At 35.2% G+C, this 19378-nt stretch overlaps 1 protein-coding gene across 1 annotated transcript in view; it reads right to left on the minus strand.

Moving 5' to 3' along the window:
* Window positions 1-19378, minus strand: part of LOC125666696 (E3 ubiquitin-protein ligase ubr3-like) — a 49357-nt gene extending 29979 nt beyond the window's left edge. The window contains exons 1-14 of the mRNA XM_056151815.1: window positions 19132-19378; window positions 18248-18461; window positions 16037-16176; window positions 14343-14489; window positions 13328-13435; window positions 12534-12667; window positions 11668-11896; window positions 11020-11333; window positions 7844-7936; window positions 5474-5629; window positions 3977-4105; window positions 2912-2964; window positions 2030-2169; window positions 305-450 (exon numbers count right to left, since the gene is read on the minus strand). Of these exons, the coding sequence (XP_056007790.1) occupies window positions 305-450; window positions 2030-2169; window positions 2912-2964; window positions 3977-4105; window positions 5474-5629; window positions 7844-7936; window positions 11020-11333; window positions 11668-11896; window positions 12534-12667; window positions 13328-13435; window positions 14343-14489; window positions 16037-16176; window positions 18248-18461; window positions 19132-19360 (2232 nt within the window). The 5' untranslated portion in view covers window positions 19361-19378. The remainder of the gene's footprint in view (window positions 1-304; window positions 451-2029; window positions 2170-2911; window positions 2965-3976; window positions 4106-5473; window positions 5630-7843; window positions 7937-11019; window positions 11334-11667; window positions 11897-12533; window positions 12668-13327; window positions 13436-14342; window positions 14490-16036; window positions 16177-18247; window positions 18462-19131) is intronic.

Genomic DNA, 19378 nt, shown 5'->3' on the forward strand with positions numbered 1-19378 from the left:
AGTGGTCTAATGTTTATAGATGTTAACTCTCCCCTCACCTCGACTAGTGTGACAGTGGTCTAATGTTTATAAATGTTAACTCTCCCCTCACCTCGACTAGCGTGACAGTGGTCTAATGTTTATAAATGTTAAACTCTCCCCTCACCTCGACTAGCGTGACAGTGGTGTAATGTTTATAAATGTTAAATCTCCCCTCACCTCGGCTAGCGTGACAGTGGTGTAATGTTTATAAATGTTAACTCACCCCTCACCTCGACTAGCGTGACAGTGGTCTAATGTTTATAAATGTTAACTCTCCCCTCACCTCAGCTAGTGTCGGCTCAAAAAGCTCCTTCTGTCCAGTAATGCCTGACCTCTCGGGCATGGAGTCCATTATCTGACTGTGAGGCTTGTCCCCAAAACACAGAATGGTGGCCATCTCTAGATGAGTTAGCTCCTTTTCACCAATACCTACAATGTACATACAGAAAATAGTTATATACCTAAGTACAGAAAATACAGTCAACTCTCGATAAACCGCCACCTTTTGTTCTTATGAAATTATGGCATTATAACGAATTTGGCGATGAATTGAATTACTGCCATCTTGAAGAAATAGAGTTACCGTTCTTTTATATGTAAGAGTTATCTTTTGTCCTTACTTGCATAAACCACATAAACAATGATTTGCAATATCCTGATGGGTACATTTTGGATGATGTTCTTGGTACATAATGATTTGCTTTTATTCATCGAAATTTAACAGGACCCTCTTTCGTGGCGAAACCATAGCTAAATTGAAATGTGTTTTTATGATGTATAAACAACTTGACTACAGTTCATCTCCAGTAATTTTCTTGTTTATTCAATATGTACAGCAATTACTGGGATCCTTCTGTCCAGGTGTACGCCGGAGATCGATAATGACCAATTTACTGCTTCACTGACCACGTGCAGCTATGGCGGTTTATCGAGATAATTAACACGGTGAAATATACTTTTGTAATGAAAACACTGTGGCAAATGGCGATAGCGAATTTGGCGTTTTAACGAGAGTTTTAAGTAACAGGAAAAATGTTCCTAGAAAAATGCGGCGTTATAACGAAAATGGCGATGAATTGAGTGGCGATAATTCGAGAGTTACCTGTAGTTATACACTGCAAATTTCTTACACAACGCCAGCACTTAATTTGGCAAAATCACTGTTCATCTACTATTCTGACCACTGTGACAATGGCTCTGAATCAGAGCAATCAAGTGACCCTATTTACACAAGACCGTGAATACATGCAAAAAATGGGATCTCCAATAAGAACACTGGACTACAAGCTCTATCAAAGAGGACCGTTTATTTTGTAAAAGGAATATTGTCAATAAACAATTTCCAAGATATCAGGTCTTCTGTGATGAACGTACAATTCAGTATTCTATTGAATACTTGGGTTTATATATATACTGTACATGTAATCATAGACTGTTTATATGCAGATAAAATTAATTTTAAAGTTGTAATTTCATTGTATATTAGCCAGTGGTATACATTATAATGTCATTGACCACATCACAAAGAAATTGTTCAAATTTGGCCATTGAATGAAATATGTCATTTATTATTATCATAATTCATTTCCTATTCAACACAACTGATACTTTCAACAAGAGAGATGGTGAATTTAAAATTTTGTTTGATCTATCTTATTTTTTTAGCCCCTCATAAACTTCCTAAATTTGTACTTCCATGAAGTCCACGTACATAGCAGCTGGTAATTTTCCTTTCAGCAATATGAGCACAGCAATTAGCATTCATACCCACCATGTGTACAAAAATATGCTTTGCATCTCACTGTATAAAACAGTTCTGAATCAACAAAGGGAAACAACTATCAGGCAACTCTGAAATTGTGTATTAGAGTGGCTGGATGGACTTCCATTGATCAACTTAATTTTACCCAGAATTCCAGTTTCTTTCTCTGAGCATGCCCAGTTTTAGTGAATTTCTAAAGGAAAGTAGAAATTCTGATGGCTCACTAAATTCTGCTTCTGCCCTTACCGAGGTAAGTCCTGACTCCCAGCAGCGTAGTGAAGAACTGGAGCACAGCATCTACCATGGCTAACTGCTGCTCCGCCTCCAGCTTAAAACTGGTGTTGACTGGAGTAGACCCAAATGTCAACCAGTTCTCTATGTGAAATCTGCAATGAATATATCACTACAATTTAAACTACAGATTGTTTTAATGGCTTTCCCCAGCTCCCCAAATTGGAAGTGCTCCAAATGAAACCTCCTCCCCTTAATGTACTGGATAGTATGGAGAAATGAGCAGAACATAGGCATTATGAACTCCGATAAGCCATCTTTGAGAAGTGTTCAACTATTTTACACCCTCCACCCCTAAGATCCACTATAACTTTAAAGATAACAATTGGATCCTCCTGTCTCTAAAATATGCACATCTGCAAATGGCATTGAAGTATTGTACAAACTTTCAAGTCTTACAATCAGATAAGCCATATAAGAGGAGAAAGTGTTCACAAGCTATTTTAACATTTTCCACCTTTCTTAGATCCATAATAACTTTTAGGAAAATGACTGGATCCTCCTGTCCCAACAATAAACACATCTATAAATGGCAATGAAGTATTGTACAAAGTTTAAAGTTTATCCAATAAGCTATATACAGTATGCAGAAGGAGAAACGTTCACAAGAGTTTGTGACAGACAGATGAACAGATGGATGAAGGCACAAACAGAAGAGGGCAGACATAATTCTGTAATTTTTGCTACAGCTTGCTCACTGGGTTATTAATACACTGTATCTATTGTAACAGTAAATGACCTTCACCTTTGGCATCTAGTAACAGATTTATGTTTCTTTTAAATTACATTAATATTAATTACTGTGAATTTTTCTATACACCCCAGTAAGATCCTCACCTCTCCATCACTGTCTTTACAAAGTAGTCTGGATCAAATCTACAGGCACACAGCTGCAAGTCAAAGGTCATCAAGGTCAGTTTTCAGTATTTGATATAGTGATCTACACAAAGAAGGTATTTAGCTCAAACTTGGATTTTAACATTCAATAACATTGTTTTCAAAGAACATCTATAGAATGAGCTCAATTTTTGACCACTTTATGCAAGGTACACATGTAACCTAATTTGAGACAAAATAATATGAATTGTAGTACTCAACATTTCATTTTTTTTTTTTTAATTTACAACGTAATTTCAATATGAACATTTGAGGTTAATGAAAAACAGAGTACATAGTATCATTACAGCAGTATGGTGATTAACTACTGTCGATTCCTTAGTTTACGCGCGTCCTTAATATGGTGAAATGACTCGTACGTCAAATCACAGGAACATGAATTCGCATGTCATCTGTTAATTAAGAGTTCTTGCATGTATTCTATCAACAGAAAATTAAAAGTGAGTAATTTTTTTCACACGTGATATCTCTCAAGAAATTACACAATAATAAATTTCTCGCATATAATTAGGAATCTACAGTATATTGAAATATCAACCTCTACTGTCATCAATACGGATTTATCTGTCATCAATACGGATTTACCTGTCATTAATACGGATTTACCTGTCATCAATACAGATTAACCTGTCATCAATACGGATTTACCAGTCATTAATACGGATTTACATGTCATCAATACATATTTACCTGTCATCAATACGGATTTACCCGTCTTCAATATGGATTTACCTGTCATCAATAAGGATTTACCTGATATCAATACGGATTTAACTGTCATCAATATGGATTTACCTGTCATCAATGCGGATTTACTTGTCATCAATACGGATTTACTTGTCATCAATATGGATTAACCTGTCATTAATACGGATTTACCTGTCATCAATGCGGATTTAACTGTCATCAATACAGATTAACCTGTCATCAATATGGATTTACCTGTCATTAATACGGATTTACATGTCATCAATACATATTTACCTGTCATCAATACAAATTTACCTGCATGAGATATAAGTCAGCATCCCCCATGGAATAGCAAAAGTGGCACTGAATGTAGGTCATGGCTTGACCTTTGATCTGAATTCCATTTCTGACCCACATAGAGCTGTATATCTCTGCCAGACACACCTATGGAACACATAACATCCTAATGCAACTGTTTTACTGCATGTAATACTATCTGCATTTTGATTGGCTGATGCACTGATTTGAGGCAGATAAATAAGCATGAACAATATTTTAAAGCTTTCTAGGTTGACGTCATAGTAGAATAACCCAAAAAATAACATCAAAAGTAAACATTTATGACGTAATTTAGGTAGAAAAAACAACAACAAAAACGTAACAAGGAAAACGTGAAAATGCATAAGAATGGGCATATCTTCACTGTACCCTGTACTCCGTTATTTGTAACTGTTAATGTTGATTTAACGGACTGAAACATCCATTTTCCTGGTGAAATGTTCACATTGCCGTTATAACTTAATTCACAACCATTACTGATCACAAATATCAAACGAGAAGACAATCCCTAATTATCAATAAGTGAATAAAGCCCCACGTACATATTCATCTCTTCTCAAACCATCATTATTGTACCTCTTGAACAGATTGTACAGTACAGTGTTCCCTCGGTGTATACCCAACTTTTGTTCTAGATCAATCTGGGCAATAAAGCGGGAGTGGCAATGTCATAGAAACACTGTGTACTAGTTGAATGTTTTGGATTATTTGTGTAGTTATTAACACTGTGTACTAGTTGAATGTTTTGGATTATTTGTGTAGTTATTAACACTGTGTACTAGTTGAATGTTTGGGATTATTTGTGTAGTTATTAACACTGTGTACTAGTTGAATGTTTGGGATTATTTGTGTAGTTATTAACACTGTGTACTAGTTGAATGTTTGGGATTATTTGCGTAGTTACTAACACTGTGTAGTAGTTGAATGTTTGGGATTATTTGCGTAGTTACTAACACTGTGTACTAGTTGAATGTTTGGGATTATTTGCGTAGTTATTAACACTGTGTACTAGTTGAATGTTTGGGATTATTTGTGTAGTTACTAACACTGTGTACTAGTTGAATGTTTGGGATTATTTGTGTAGTTACTAACACTGTGTACTAGTTGAATGTTTGGGATTATTTGTGTAGTTATTAACACTGTGTACTAGCTGAATGTTTGGGATTATTTGTGTAGTTATTAACACTGTGTACTAGCTGAATGTTTGGGATTATTTGTGTAGTTACTAACACTGTGTACTAGTTGAATGTTTGGGATTATTTGTGTAGTTATTAACACTGTGTACTAGCTGAATGTTTGGGATTATTTGTGTAGTTATTAACACTGTGTACTAGTTGAATGTTTGGGATTATTTGTGTAGTTACTAACACTGTGTACTAGTTGAATGTTTGGGATTATTTGTGTAGTTACTAACACTGTGTACTAGTTGAATGTTTTGGATTATTTGCGTACTTACTACCTAAATGTACTTACCTGAATCTGTAAGAGATGGGTGAACGTCATCTTCAACAATTTCTCAGTTAATGGGAGGTCATCAAAGGTCATATTATGATGTGAAATGCCAGTCTCGATGAATGTTGCTAAGTAACGGTGGAGAGGTAGGTGAAAGGTCAGCTGGAATGGGTTGGGCTGCAATAGTAAATAATCACTGACAGTTGGTAAAAAAATTACCCAACATGTACCGAACTACGTGTAAAATTTTCCAATGAGGTACAATACCATCACCAAATTTTATTAGAATGTGAAATGTATCAGAGAAACAGAGATGATTAAAAGTAACAATTTCTTGCAATAATCAGTCGACTTGTCAACGCTTAAAGCGCATGTACAGACCCTGAAACGTGCTACTACACCAGTTGCACGGTACGGTTCGGTACGCTTTATGAACGGTACGGTTCGTTTTCTGAACGGTACGGTTCGTTTCTTGAACGGTATGGTTCGTTTCTTGCACGGTACGGTACGCTTCTTGAACGGTACGGTTCGCTTCTTGCACGGTACGGTTTGCTAAAAATAGCTGCACGCTTTGTGAACGGTTTGCACGTTTTATTAATGAGGTGGGCGTGGCCTGAACGCTTTGACTTCGTATAAATTGTACGTTTCGATAGTTTGTTTTCACTCGATCGGTCTTATTCGGCTCTTTGATTATCGGCTGCAGGATTTGTGGTTGTGTTAGAATGTGCACATGGGGAAATGAGACGTTATTTTTTATTGCTTCGATGGAATAATTCCATATTGATAACGTACATAAAAGTTATGAATAAAAGTTTTTAGAATTTGCTTAAGTCCAAGTCTTAATGGTTGTTATTACGTTTCAATTTGTTTTTCATTTCTCATCAGACATTTATTAATTTACGATTTTATAAAAAGTTGTTACATGAACTGCTCCCCGACATGGGCGTGCGTAAGTGTAAAAACAAAGCGTATTAAGTTTCCGGATATAAATTACAGTGCCTAAATTGGAAAAGTTTTTAAGAAGAAGTGAATTTTGTTTTGAATACACTAAAGTCGCAAATGACACAATGATTATTTTCTGCACTTCACATTTATTGTGATTTATCATCGGCATTATGAAAGATCCAGGATATCTGCACGTGAAGTTTGTACGTCCTTTTTTGTCAGCATTCAGTCATTCATAATTAATAATGTTAGATATCTGTTGCATTTGTCTTTGAATCAAATCAAATGATGATAATACATATATATTCCTATCCTTTATCACGCGAAGTCCGATTTTCATTTCCCTGACTTTATTTTTGATCACTGAAAATTGAATTTAAAAAAATGAACAGAAAAGTAAGGCAAGTGTATAGTTTGCAATAAAAATGTTTCATATACCTTTTCTATATATTGTTGAAATACTTGAAAATGCTGAAATGAATAATTTTTTGCGGCCGATTTGATGCTTTGCATCAATTTAACATTCTTTTACACATGTATGTATCTATTTATTTCTCTGTCGATGTAATTAAAAATTGTTTATTAGTGTATATAATAAATCCGCCAATCTACATCTATCTATATGGGTCGTTATCAATGTAGAAGAGAAAAAGATTTGTCAAAATTATTGCTAATAAAGTAATGAAAATATTACAGTGTAGAACGTGACAATTTTTCTAATCGGTTTTAAGCAACTCGGTGATTTTCACAGTTGATAACCCAGCTTCATGATGTTTGAGGATAATGCTTCGAATAGCCAGCGATAGTCTACGACCTCCTTTCCCATCGGGCGCCATTGTGAAAATAATATACTGTGGCTGAAAAAGTGGGTCACGTGACATAAATTGCACGCTTTCTGCACGGTACGGTACGCTTTCGGGCTTTTGGGGGCGGGGTTTGCATAATATTATCCTGCACGCTTTCTGCACGGTACGGTACGCTTTTTGAACGATACAGTTCATTTCTTGAACGGGACGGTATGTTTCTTGAACGGTACGGTTCGTTTTTTGCACGGTACGGTACGTCTCTTGAACGGTACGGTTCGTTTCTTGCACGGAACGGTTCGGTTCGTTTTTAAGGTGTAGTAGCACGTTTCAGGGTCTGTATATTTGTGACTCACTCATGAATATTACAACTTAAACACGTTTTGAGTTGGTAATTCACGATAATTCACAAATAAAAGTTGGTTTAGTTATAGTACCCTGTCCTGGGCAGATGACAACAATCTAATCTAAGCCATGCTTCTTATCTGTGATCATTAGCTCAAAAATGTCAACCATTACAGCCGCTTCCTCACTAATCAGAGAATTGAATAATACACCTGTCTTCTAAATTAATTAACCTTTGTGTATTTAATGACCTTTGTGCACTTTTTAACTGTCCTTTGTGTACTTTCTGAGTACTCACCTTTGTAGACTCTTTACAGTTGATGGCATCAAACCAGTCTTGGAGAGCATCCACACACACCTTGATCATGTTTAGAACCTGTTCTCTACTGTCCTGAAAATGGATAAAGTCACACCATCAAATGAATTCAATAATAAGACTATTCAAGCACAGATCCACCAGAATTCAATAATGAGACTATTCAAGCTCAGATTCAACAAAATTCAATAATGAGGCTATTAAAGCTCAGATTCAACAAAATTCAATAATGAGGCTATTAAAGCTCAGATCAACCAGAATTAAACAAAGAGACTATTCAAACTCAGATCCACCAGAATTAAATAATGACACTATTCAAGCTCAGATCCACCAGAATTAAATAATGATACATACTGTGGATTTTCAAGAATATAAAATCAGATATTTATGAGAGAGATATGTTAACTAGAGCTGCTGCCCAAAACACATGGGATTTGCAGGAATATAAATTGATCAGATCTTTATGAGAGATAAATTATGTTAACTAGAGCTGTAAAGAGAAGACTGCCAATGTGAAACTTTTTCAAACTGTGACATATTCAACCCTTTTCTCCAGTGACCTTGACTTTGATCAAATGACCTTGGTTCAGAGTAAAGACACACCTATTTCTACCAAAATGGGATCAATAAATGACAGACAGTGATGGTGACTCCTATAAACCACCTATTACATTTGTTTGTGTGTGTTTGATGGGGAAGGGGGTGTAATGTGTTCCACAGACTTATAAGAGTTTTACTGAAGATACCCCACCCCCTTTACAATCATGTTTTACAGAAGATAACGGTATCAAAAATTTTCAAGGACTTGACAAGAATATATGTACCAGATACTTATCAAGGATTTACAGGAACCTAAATTAACTACAAACCCACAGGAGATGTTAGAGACTTACAGGAGATTGTTAGATTTACAGGAGATTGTTAGAGACTTACAGGAGATTGTTACAGACTTACAGGAGATTGTTACAGACTTACAGGAGATTGTTATAGACTTGCAGGAGATTGTTATAGTAGATTTGCAGGAGATTATTATAGACCTACAAGAGATTGTTACAGCTTTACAGGAGATTAATATAGACTTACAGGAGATTGTTAAAGACTTGCAAGAGACTGTTATAGACTAACAGGAGATTGATATAGACTTGCAGGAGATTGTTATAGACTTACAGGAGATTGTTACAGACTTACAGGAAATTGTTACAGACTTACAGGAGATTGTTATAGACTTACAGGAGATTGTTACAGACTTACAGGAAATTGTTACAGACTTACAGGAGATTGTTATAGACTTACAGGAGATTATTATAGACTTACAGGAGATTGTTATAGACTTACAGGAGATTGTTATAGACTTACAGGAGATTGTTATAGACTTACAGGATATTGTTATAGACTTGCAGGACATTATTACAGATTTATAGGAGATTGTTATAGACTTACAGGAGGTTGTTATAGTAGACTTACAGTAGATTGTTATAGACTTACAGGAGATTGTTATAGTAGACTTACAAGAGATTGTTATAGACTTACAGGAGATTGTTATAGTAGACTTACAGGAGAATGTTATAGACTTACAGGAAATTGTTACAGACTTATAGGACACATTGTTATAGACTTACAGGAGATTGTTACAGACTTACAGGAGATTGTTATAGACTTACAGGAGATTGTTACAGACTTACAGAAAAGTGTTATAGACTTACAGGACATTATTATAGACTTGCAGGAGATTGTTACAGACTTACATGAGATTGTCATAGACTTACAGGAGATTGTTATAGTAGACTTACAGGAGATTGTTACAGACCTACAGGTCATTGTTACAGACTTACAGGAGATTGTTACAGACTTACAGGAGATTGTTATAGACTTACAGGAGACAGGAGATTGTTATAGACTTACAGGAGATTGTTATAGACTTACAGGATATTGTTATAGACTTACAGGAGATTGTTATAGACTTACAGGAGATTGTTATAGACTTACAGGATATTGTTATAGACTTACAGGAGATTGTTACAGACTTACAGGAGATTGTTATAGACTTACAGGAGATTGTTACAGACTTACAGGATATTATTATAGACCTACAAGAGATTGTTACAGACTTACAGAAGATTATTACAGACTTACAGGATATTGTTATAGACTTACAGGAGATTGTTACAGACTTACAGGAGATTGTTATAGACTTACAGGAGATTATTATAGACCTACAAGAGATTGTTACAGACTTACAGAAGATTATTACAGACTTACAGGATATTGTTATAGACTTACAGGAGATTGTTAGACTTACAGGAGATTGTTATAGACTTACAGGAGATTATCATAGACTTGCAGGAGATTGTTATAGACTTACAGGAGATTATTACAGACTTACAGGAGATTGTTATAGACTTACAGGAGACAGGAGATTGTTATAGACTTGCAGGAGATTGTTATAAACTTACAGGAGATTGTTACAGACTTACAGGAGATTGTTACAGACTTACAGGAGACAGGAGATTGTTATAGACTTACAGGAGATTGTTATAAACTTACAGGAGATTATCATAGACTTGCAGGAGATTGTTATAGACTTACAGGAGATTATTACAGACTTACAGGAGATTGTTATAGACTTACAGGAGACAGGAGATTGTTATAGACTTGCAGGAGATTGTTATAAACTTACAGGAGATTGTTACAGACTTACAGGAGATTGTTACAGACTTACAGGAGATTGTTATAGACTTGCAGGAGATTGTTATAGTAGATTTGCAGGAGATTATTATAGACCTACAAGAGATTGTTGCAGACTTACAGGAGATTAATATAGACTTACAGGAGATTGTTAAAGACTTGCAAGAGACTGTTATAGACTAACAGGAGATTGTTATAGACTTGCAGGAGATTGTTATAGACTTACAGGAGATTGTTATAGACTTACAGGAGATTGTTATAGTAGACTTACAGGAGATTGTTACAGACCTACAGGTCATTGTTACAGACTTATGGGAGATTGTTACAGACTTACAGGAGATTGTTATAGACTTACAGGAGATTGTTATAAACTTACAGGAGATTATTATAGACTTGCAGGAGATTATTATAGACTTAGAGGAGATTATTATAGACTTGCAGGAATGCAACTGGAATATAGATGAGAAACTTACTGCAGTTTTACAATGAGATATAAGGGACCACATAGGAGCTGAAGCAATTTCCAGTTCTGCAGAAAAAGCAGCATAGTAAGTCTCCGACTCAAACTCTACGTGCTGACTGAGTTCTCGGTGATTCAGATTCATTCCCTGGAAGTAGGACAGCAGGTCCAGCCACATCACCACCAGTCGACTGTCCGACAGGAATTTATGGGCCACCTTCTTATGAGCCAGGAGATTAATGAAATCACTGACGATCGGCCAGTAAATGTGCTCCTTCATGATGTCATTGGTGCAGTCCACCACCATATGGAAATTCAGTCGGAAGTCTGTAAAATACAAACAACATACAAGTCTATAACATACAGAAAGTCTGTAAAATACAAACAACATACAAGTCTATAAAATACAGGAAGTCTGTAAAATACAAACAACATACAAGTCTATAACATACAGAAAGTCTGTAAAATACAAACAACATACAAGTCTATAAAATACAGGAAGTCTGTAAAATACAAACAGAAAAGCTTTTCAGTGCTTTCAGTACTTTGATTTTGATTATATACACACCCTCTAGTGAACTTCAGTTAATGTTATTATTTTGTATATACACAATAGAGCTTTTCGGTACTTTCAGTATTTTGATTTTGATTATATACACACCCTCTAGTGAACTTTCCAGGAGAGTGTTCTCGATCATGTGTGTCAGACTAATAATGAGCGTGTATAGCAGGTTGTACTCCTGCACCATCTGACAGGCTAGGCCCTCATTACTGAACAGCTGGACGCTGATGTGGACAACACGGTTCCCGATCTCCGTCCTCTTCAGACCTTTCACCAGTACCAACGAGATCCTACTGTAGTGCTTCACAAAGGCCTTTGTGAAGGATTCCTGTTTAATAAACAGTACACAAAGATTCTATTTTTAAGTATTTGAACTATTGGCATTGTGATTTTAAATATTTACAAGTATTGATTATTTCATCTCTCTACATATGACATTATAATCAATGTACCAAGAGAGAAAAAATCTTTTATAATCTGAAGGCAAGTCTTCATGCAAATCAACATAATTCTTACCTTTTACTTGTTTACAGAAGGGTAAAAGTTTCTCGTACCAGTCAATATGATTTTCACCTTTTACTTATAAGTCCCCACATGTCCAGTCAACATAACTTTTATTTTTACTGATCTATAGAGTGGTATGCCTTCATATCAGTCAACATAACTTTGACCTTTTATTCACAGAAAGGCAAAAGTCCCCATACGTGCAGTCAACATAACTCTTACTCTTCTTATTCATAGAAAGGTAAAAATCGTCACACCAGTCAATATTTATAGAAAAATAGAAGTTGTCACACCAGTCAATATCTATATAAAGATAGTTGTAACACCAGACAATATCTATAGAAAGATAAAAGCCCTCATACAAGTCACGGTGAATAGTTCTTATTAACTGTCAACATATCTTTTAACTTTCAGTAATTATAGGAAGGTTAAAGTCCTCGTACCGGTCAATATAATCTTACCTTGTAGTGGTCATCTGGCAGCAGACTTAACAGCAAAGTGACCAACTTTTCTGGAAACTCATACTTGACCATCCAAAACACAAGTTCATCCAGCAAACAGTTGTGATGCAGTGTCTGAGACAGGCCAGGGAGATCTGTTGACACCAGGGAAACATCAGTTGTAAACACCGAGTGCTGTCGATTCCTTATTTTATGCGAGTACTTAATATGGTAAAATGACTTGTATACGTCAAATCGTGTGAACATAAATTTGTGTGTGGTCTGCTAATCAAGCTTTCTTACGAGTATTTTAACAACAGAAAATAGGTGAATAATTATACTTTCGTAAGTTGATGCCAATTGTGAAATTACACGATAAATAATTCCTCGCATTTATTTAGGAATCTACAGCATAAAATCTCTAGTTGTAACAAGCTACCTTATCTTAAGTTTGGTTGTATCATATTTCATAACTCAGACTATTTGATTTATTGCCAAAAAAATTAACCTTTTCGGCCTTCGTACCAGGCTTGGATTTCTCGAAAAAAAATATCAAACTTCAGTTCAAGTTTTCTTCTATTTGAACAGTCAAAATTTTAGTAAAATATCTGATTTAAATCCAAGTTTTGACATTTAGATAGTTTCGAGAAATCCAGGTCTTACCACCTAAATTATAACAAGATTTACTGACAGTTAAAATAAATTCCTTTAAAATTTTTAAAATGAATTGTTAGATAATATGTAGCACAATGTAATCAGGTTTATAATTGATTTCTTTACTACTATATATTCTATAAGTAATTCACACTACGTACTATCAAAGTCCTCGAATCCCTTGGGAACTTGAAGACTCTTCAACTCTGTTAGGTAATTCTTCTGACTTTCCACGAAATAGCTGTTGGAATAATCGGGAAGCTCCTCCACTGTAACACACATCACATTACATGTATCAATTAAACATAACACACATCACATTACATGTATCAATTAAACATAACACACATCACATTACATGTATTAAACATAACACACATCACATTACATGTATTAAACACGCAGTATTAAGTCTTCCCCGGAAGACATGTGTCGCCTGCTAGTTCATTCTATATGTAATATATCACGTATAATGTTGAAAAAGTAAATTATTGAAATGGTTTTTGTCACTAAACAGGAAGTTGATAAGCAACAGATTCGAAAATGTCTTACACAATACAGTTGGCCACACTGATGCTCTGTGCCAAATATCAGGGAGTTGCCCCATGTGGTTCTTGAGAAAACTGTGACAGAAATTTTTTTGCTGTAAAAAATTCTAAGTCTCGGCAAACAGGAAGTTGATAAGCGACAGATTCGAAAATGTCTTACACAATACAGTTGGCCACACTGATGCTCTGTGCCAAATATCAGGGAGTTGCCCCATGTGGTTCTTGAGAAAACTGTGACAGAAATTTTTTGTGACGACGACGCCGCCAGACGACGACGCAGGACGACGGATAGTGATCCCTATATGTCGCCACTGCGTAACACAGGCGACACAATAACACACATCACATTACATGTATCAATTAAACATAACACACATCACATTACATGTATCAATTAAACATAACACACATCACATTACATGTATCAATTAAACATAACACACATCACATTACATGTATCAATTAAACATAACACACATCACATTACATGTATCAATTAAACATAACACGCATCACATTACATGTATCAATTAAACATAACACGCATCACATTACATGACCAAAACTGAATGTTTGATATCTATAGACCGGGTTCAGTGGTTTTGAAATATACGGTGTAATTGCCTACCTTCTGTTAGATACTTGTACACAGTAGTGTTCGTCAAAGCCAGTCCTATTACTTTCCGCATGGCTGCACCCATGTCACTGAGGCTGTGCAGAAAAGACAGGAAGTGCTCGGCATCATTCATTGCCAGGCTGAACGTGTCTCGATATGCTGTTAAAAACAAATTTCATTGGGCTTTACATAATCTTCCCACACCATCAAACACAATCATGAACTGTGCATGTACGAAATTAACCTTTTGTGAACATACATGTAGCTTTGGTGTAGTCATTCACTATATAATATCACATAATCAGAAGTTTGGGACAGTGTCACAATTTTCAATAACAATACATGATTAAATTGTTCAGATGCCAGCATTCCAGTGATAAATGTAATTTGAATGTAAAATGATTTTATGACATTGTTATTTGGAAAAATTAACAATCATTTGGCTTTAAACTTGCCATTGTAAAGTTCTTATTTCTATATCCAATAAATAACACAAAACCAGGAATTTACAAGGAATTCTACTGGTGTTCATTACAATAACATTTTTCTTTTTTTTTAATGAAATATTAAAAATTTGCACTACTCATTCAAAGTTGTTTCATATTTTACCATAAAATTCCTAATTTATTAACATTTCTACACTAATTACCGGGTAATAATCAATATGCAGTTAATTACCACTCTCCTCTGAAGTGATTTTAGATAGGTCCTTCAGATTACCCTTAATCATGTGACTAATATCATACAAGCATGTTGCTTATGCAAAAAAAAATCATAAAATATGATAAAGGAGACATTAGCGAATATTACCAATCACAATAGTTTCTAATTTACCGTGGGCCAAAAATCAGCCTTATCAAAACCTCTTCTTAGAATACACACTGTTATTTTGATTATTTGATGTTCCTGTTCTTAAATTATTTTTAATAGCAAAAAATATATATCTTGAAATTTACTGCAATAAAAAACAATGCAGGGATGAAAATTCACCGAGCTTTTTAGGGACCAAGTCTCCCCCCCCCCCCCCCCCCCAAAAAAAATCTTTAAAGTACCCACATTGAAACAATTAGCCCACATCCAAAACCTGTTACAACTTTTGTTCTTTAATTTCATGATACATCAATTAAAAATGGACTGCAAATTAATTTGTTCTGTAATGCATGTAATAGTCATTTATGTCCCCTGAATACCACCAATTTACACTATAACCAGTATACAAAAATTATTTTTAAAACGACAATCTGGACCGAGGACGATTCTTTGCAGTATATTTATTTGGCATGCATTTTTCTGTATATGAAACCACATCTTTAAAGAAAATTTATAGTTCAGAAATGTTGTAGAATACCTATCTTAATTGTCAGAAATGCATTTGCGGTAAAAAAAAAAAAAAAAAAGTCACGAACCCAACGATAAATATTCCTAGCAAAAAAACGCTGTCAAAATTTGCATCATATTGGATACAGAAGGTGAACACATTGCTTAATAGCCTAGTCCTAAAGTTGCAAATAGTAACAGAACCATCTAATTTACTTGAACTAAATAATACTTGGAAATAAAATGGAAAAATTACAATGGTATTTTATAGTTGAAAAGTGGGTGATTAGAATTAGAATTTAAGGGGCCCACAGAGACTGTTTAGTCACATTGGCAAGTGGGCGAGTTCTTATTTACATCCCTGCATTAAAATCATCATCAGTCTTTACCCATTGGTTTACAGTTGTCTCGAAAATGATGAATAAGTCTAAGAATAATTCTTGGCATCAGGGCCTCGGCAATAGCGAGAAGGTCTGGGGGAGGCGTGACATTCAGGTTCTTCCTGTCCGGACCATGGCGGGAACAGAATCTATAAAATAATATGAACAAACAAACAAGATGAAAACCATACTTAAACTCACTCCATAACACAATATTCAGTTAACCAAGTTCTCTTTCATGCAAATTAACACCACAGAAACTGGGAAATAGTTACACTTAAAGGGACATGGACACGGTTTGAGCTGAAATTTTTTCAAATTTTATTTTTTTATTTTTAATGTTTAGAATACTTAACTAAGGTACTTCAAATGGTTAGCAAAAATTTAGATATCAGTTGTCAAGGTACATGGGAGATACAGAGCTCACAATTCTTTGTTATGTAAACAAGGCTCGTGCCATGTGTTTGTTTACATAGGTTAACTATATTAGTAAAAGTTTCGTTTAAAAGCAGATATTTTAAATTACAAATAATTCTTAATACAATTAAACAGTTTTAAGTGTTTGTCACATCTCATTAAATTTGTTCTAAACGTGATATCTTCTATTGAGCAATCTATATGTAAACAAAAACATGGCACAAAATTTAAGCCTTGTTTATGCAACAAGGAATTGTGGGTGCTGTATCTCACTTGTAACTCAACAACTGATATTCAAATTTTAGTTGATGATTAGAAATACTTTAGTAAACAATAAAAATGGAAAAATAAAATTTGAAAATTTTCAGTTCAAATCATGTCCATGTCCCTTTAATATAAAAAAAATTATATCTAAGTTGTAAAGTTTTCACATAATGTCAATGGACTGCAGATATATTTTTGAAATTATCAATATAAAAATGTAGTGCAACATCAAATCACATAATCATATGTAGCTGCAATAACATAGCCCTCTCCGATTTTTTTTCCTCTTAAGGGGAGGGGGGGGGGGGGCTACATCTGTAATGGTGCAAATGTGGTAGTGATTCACTCCTACAACATTTTCGATCATTCTAAACATTTGCTGACTTTCTTTACGTCAATAAAAATAAAAAATTATATTCTATGTTCTTAGTCAATATTATATATAAATTTACAACCTGCAACTTACGATTTGTGAGGCTCTACTCTACCGTTTTCAACAATTTCGATATTATATTTCAATTTCTCGACTCATATTTGTGTACCATGTTTGATGCACTGGAGTTTCATCTTCCGATTGTCAAGTTATTTGCATATGCAGTCTTTGTGAAAACTTTTTGAACCCACTAGCCAGTAGGGTTAGTAGATTCACAAAATTCACTAGCCCAGAAAAAAATCTACTAGCCCAAGACAAAAAATAAATTATCTCTTTGCTCCAGATTTCAATTTTTCCAAAGCGTTCATGGTGAAAGTGTTTATTTTTACTTAGTTGCCGTTATCATGTCATCGAGACGCTCGTCAAAGTATTAAAATAGGGTCACTGACTGAAGCGTTCTAAATACTTTGATTTCTAAAGACAATTTGTACCATACATAAGTCGTATTTTTTACTAGGCCGTCGGGCCAATGAATACTCAGATTTTACTAGCCCGGCGCGGCATGAAATCTAGTAGCATCGGGCTAGTGAGTTTTCGCGAAGATTGCATATGCTACACAAGGTAGTATTTACATGTACATGCTACATAAGGTAGTATTTACATCAATGGACAAGTACAGAGGAGAAAGCTATTTCGTCGGTATTGAAAAGGTTTAGATTTAATATCAAGTTAAAAAACGAACAGCAGAGTGTAAATTCCTTCTGCAACCATATGATTTTCCTTTCTTTGGCTCAAGTAACTTCATTTTCGCGCAGATTGTCAATGTTTAGGTTTTTCAGTAGATCCACCTACGAGATCTCACGATAACAAGCATGGTGGAGCAGACGAAGAATTTTGCATGCTGTACATGATGTTTAATGAAAAACACCTTTATTAGACATGCCCAAGCACAAACTTGGTACTCCTTTTGGTGTAAACAACATTTGGGACAAATACACGGAGCTTATTATCAGTTATTCATAAAAAATTGTTTGCACCATTACGGAGATACTATGGAATTGTAGCCCTATTCCGAAAACGTCAGAATAAAAAATATCTGATAGGGCAACATCATTGCAGGTAAATCATATGGTATGTATTAAATACATGCACTACTTAACATTTACCCCGATTTGTTGAGAACGCTGACATCCCCACAGTCACAGGCACCACCTGCCTGGCTCCGAAACATATTAAAATCATGACCTTCATGGTTCCCTGAATGAAAACACTCATAGCAAAGGGACATGCAGGGTGAAATTCCACAGGTTCTGCAGCGATATGCTACATAATTCTTTGTCCACACCAGGCCACATGTCACAGCATTGTCATATTGTTTCACTGTAATAAAGAATACATCAATATCATTTCTTTAACATGTTTGCAAAATTTTATCAAATGCATGCATGAAGCTTGTCTTAACAGGTTGGGAACACTTCCTCTATAGTGAGATATTCTCACTAAAATGCGATTATCCCTCTTTAGCGAAAAAGTAAACATGACCATAAACAGGTGTTTTGGCGTCTTTATTGACAATAATGGAAAAATCCTGTGCAACGCTGAATAAGTGTGACACACACTCAACATGATGCAAATTGTTTCTATGAAACTGACAACACAGTCAAGATATTTCATATCTTAGTTGCTGCGTAAGAGGGAAGCAGTCTGAAATCCAATACACATTGTGAGTGTTTTTGTTTCGATTAATATATTTACAGAAGTATCAGACATTTTAGCACTTTTTCTTCTTTTCATGTGAAACACGAAGAGATGTATTCCACGGGTGTTTTTCTCGGTTGTACGGGATAATCGCGTTTTCACGAGAATATCTCGCTGTAGGGGAAGTGTTCCCAACCTGTTTAATAGCACACAAAAAAAGCTATGCCTTGTATTAAATATAGAATTTTAAAATAAAATCAAGGAAAAACATATGCTATTGTGATTATTGGTTGGTGCAAACTGTTCTGGAACAACTTTATTTACTCGTAATTCATTAATCTGATTCGCGCACCTGCTGCTGAAAACTCATCAAATGTTGCTCCTCCTGCGATGATCCAGCGACACCAATCAATCGTGTCGACGTCTTCGATTGACTTCCGTCTAGGATCAAATAAATAGTCAAGAAATTCTTTGAACGCTTTCGGAGAACCATTTCGCCGCGACCATTCTCCTTTAAACAGACTGGCCAGGCTACGTTTTCCTCGTTTCAGAAGAGCTGTCACTTCGCTCGGTGCAGCCATGTTGATGTTTCCATGGTA

Source organism: Ostrea edulis, chromosome 10 (genome assembly GCF_947568905.1).
Source record: "Ostrea edulis chromosome 10, xbOstEdul1.1, whole genome shotgun sequence".
Taxonomy (NCBI): Eukaryota; Metazoa; Mollusca; class Bivalvia; order Ostreida; family Ostreidae; genus Ostrea; species Ostrea edulis.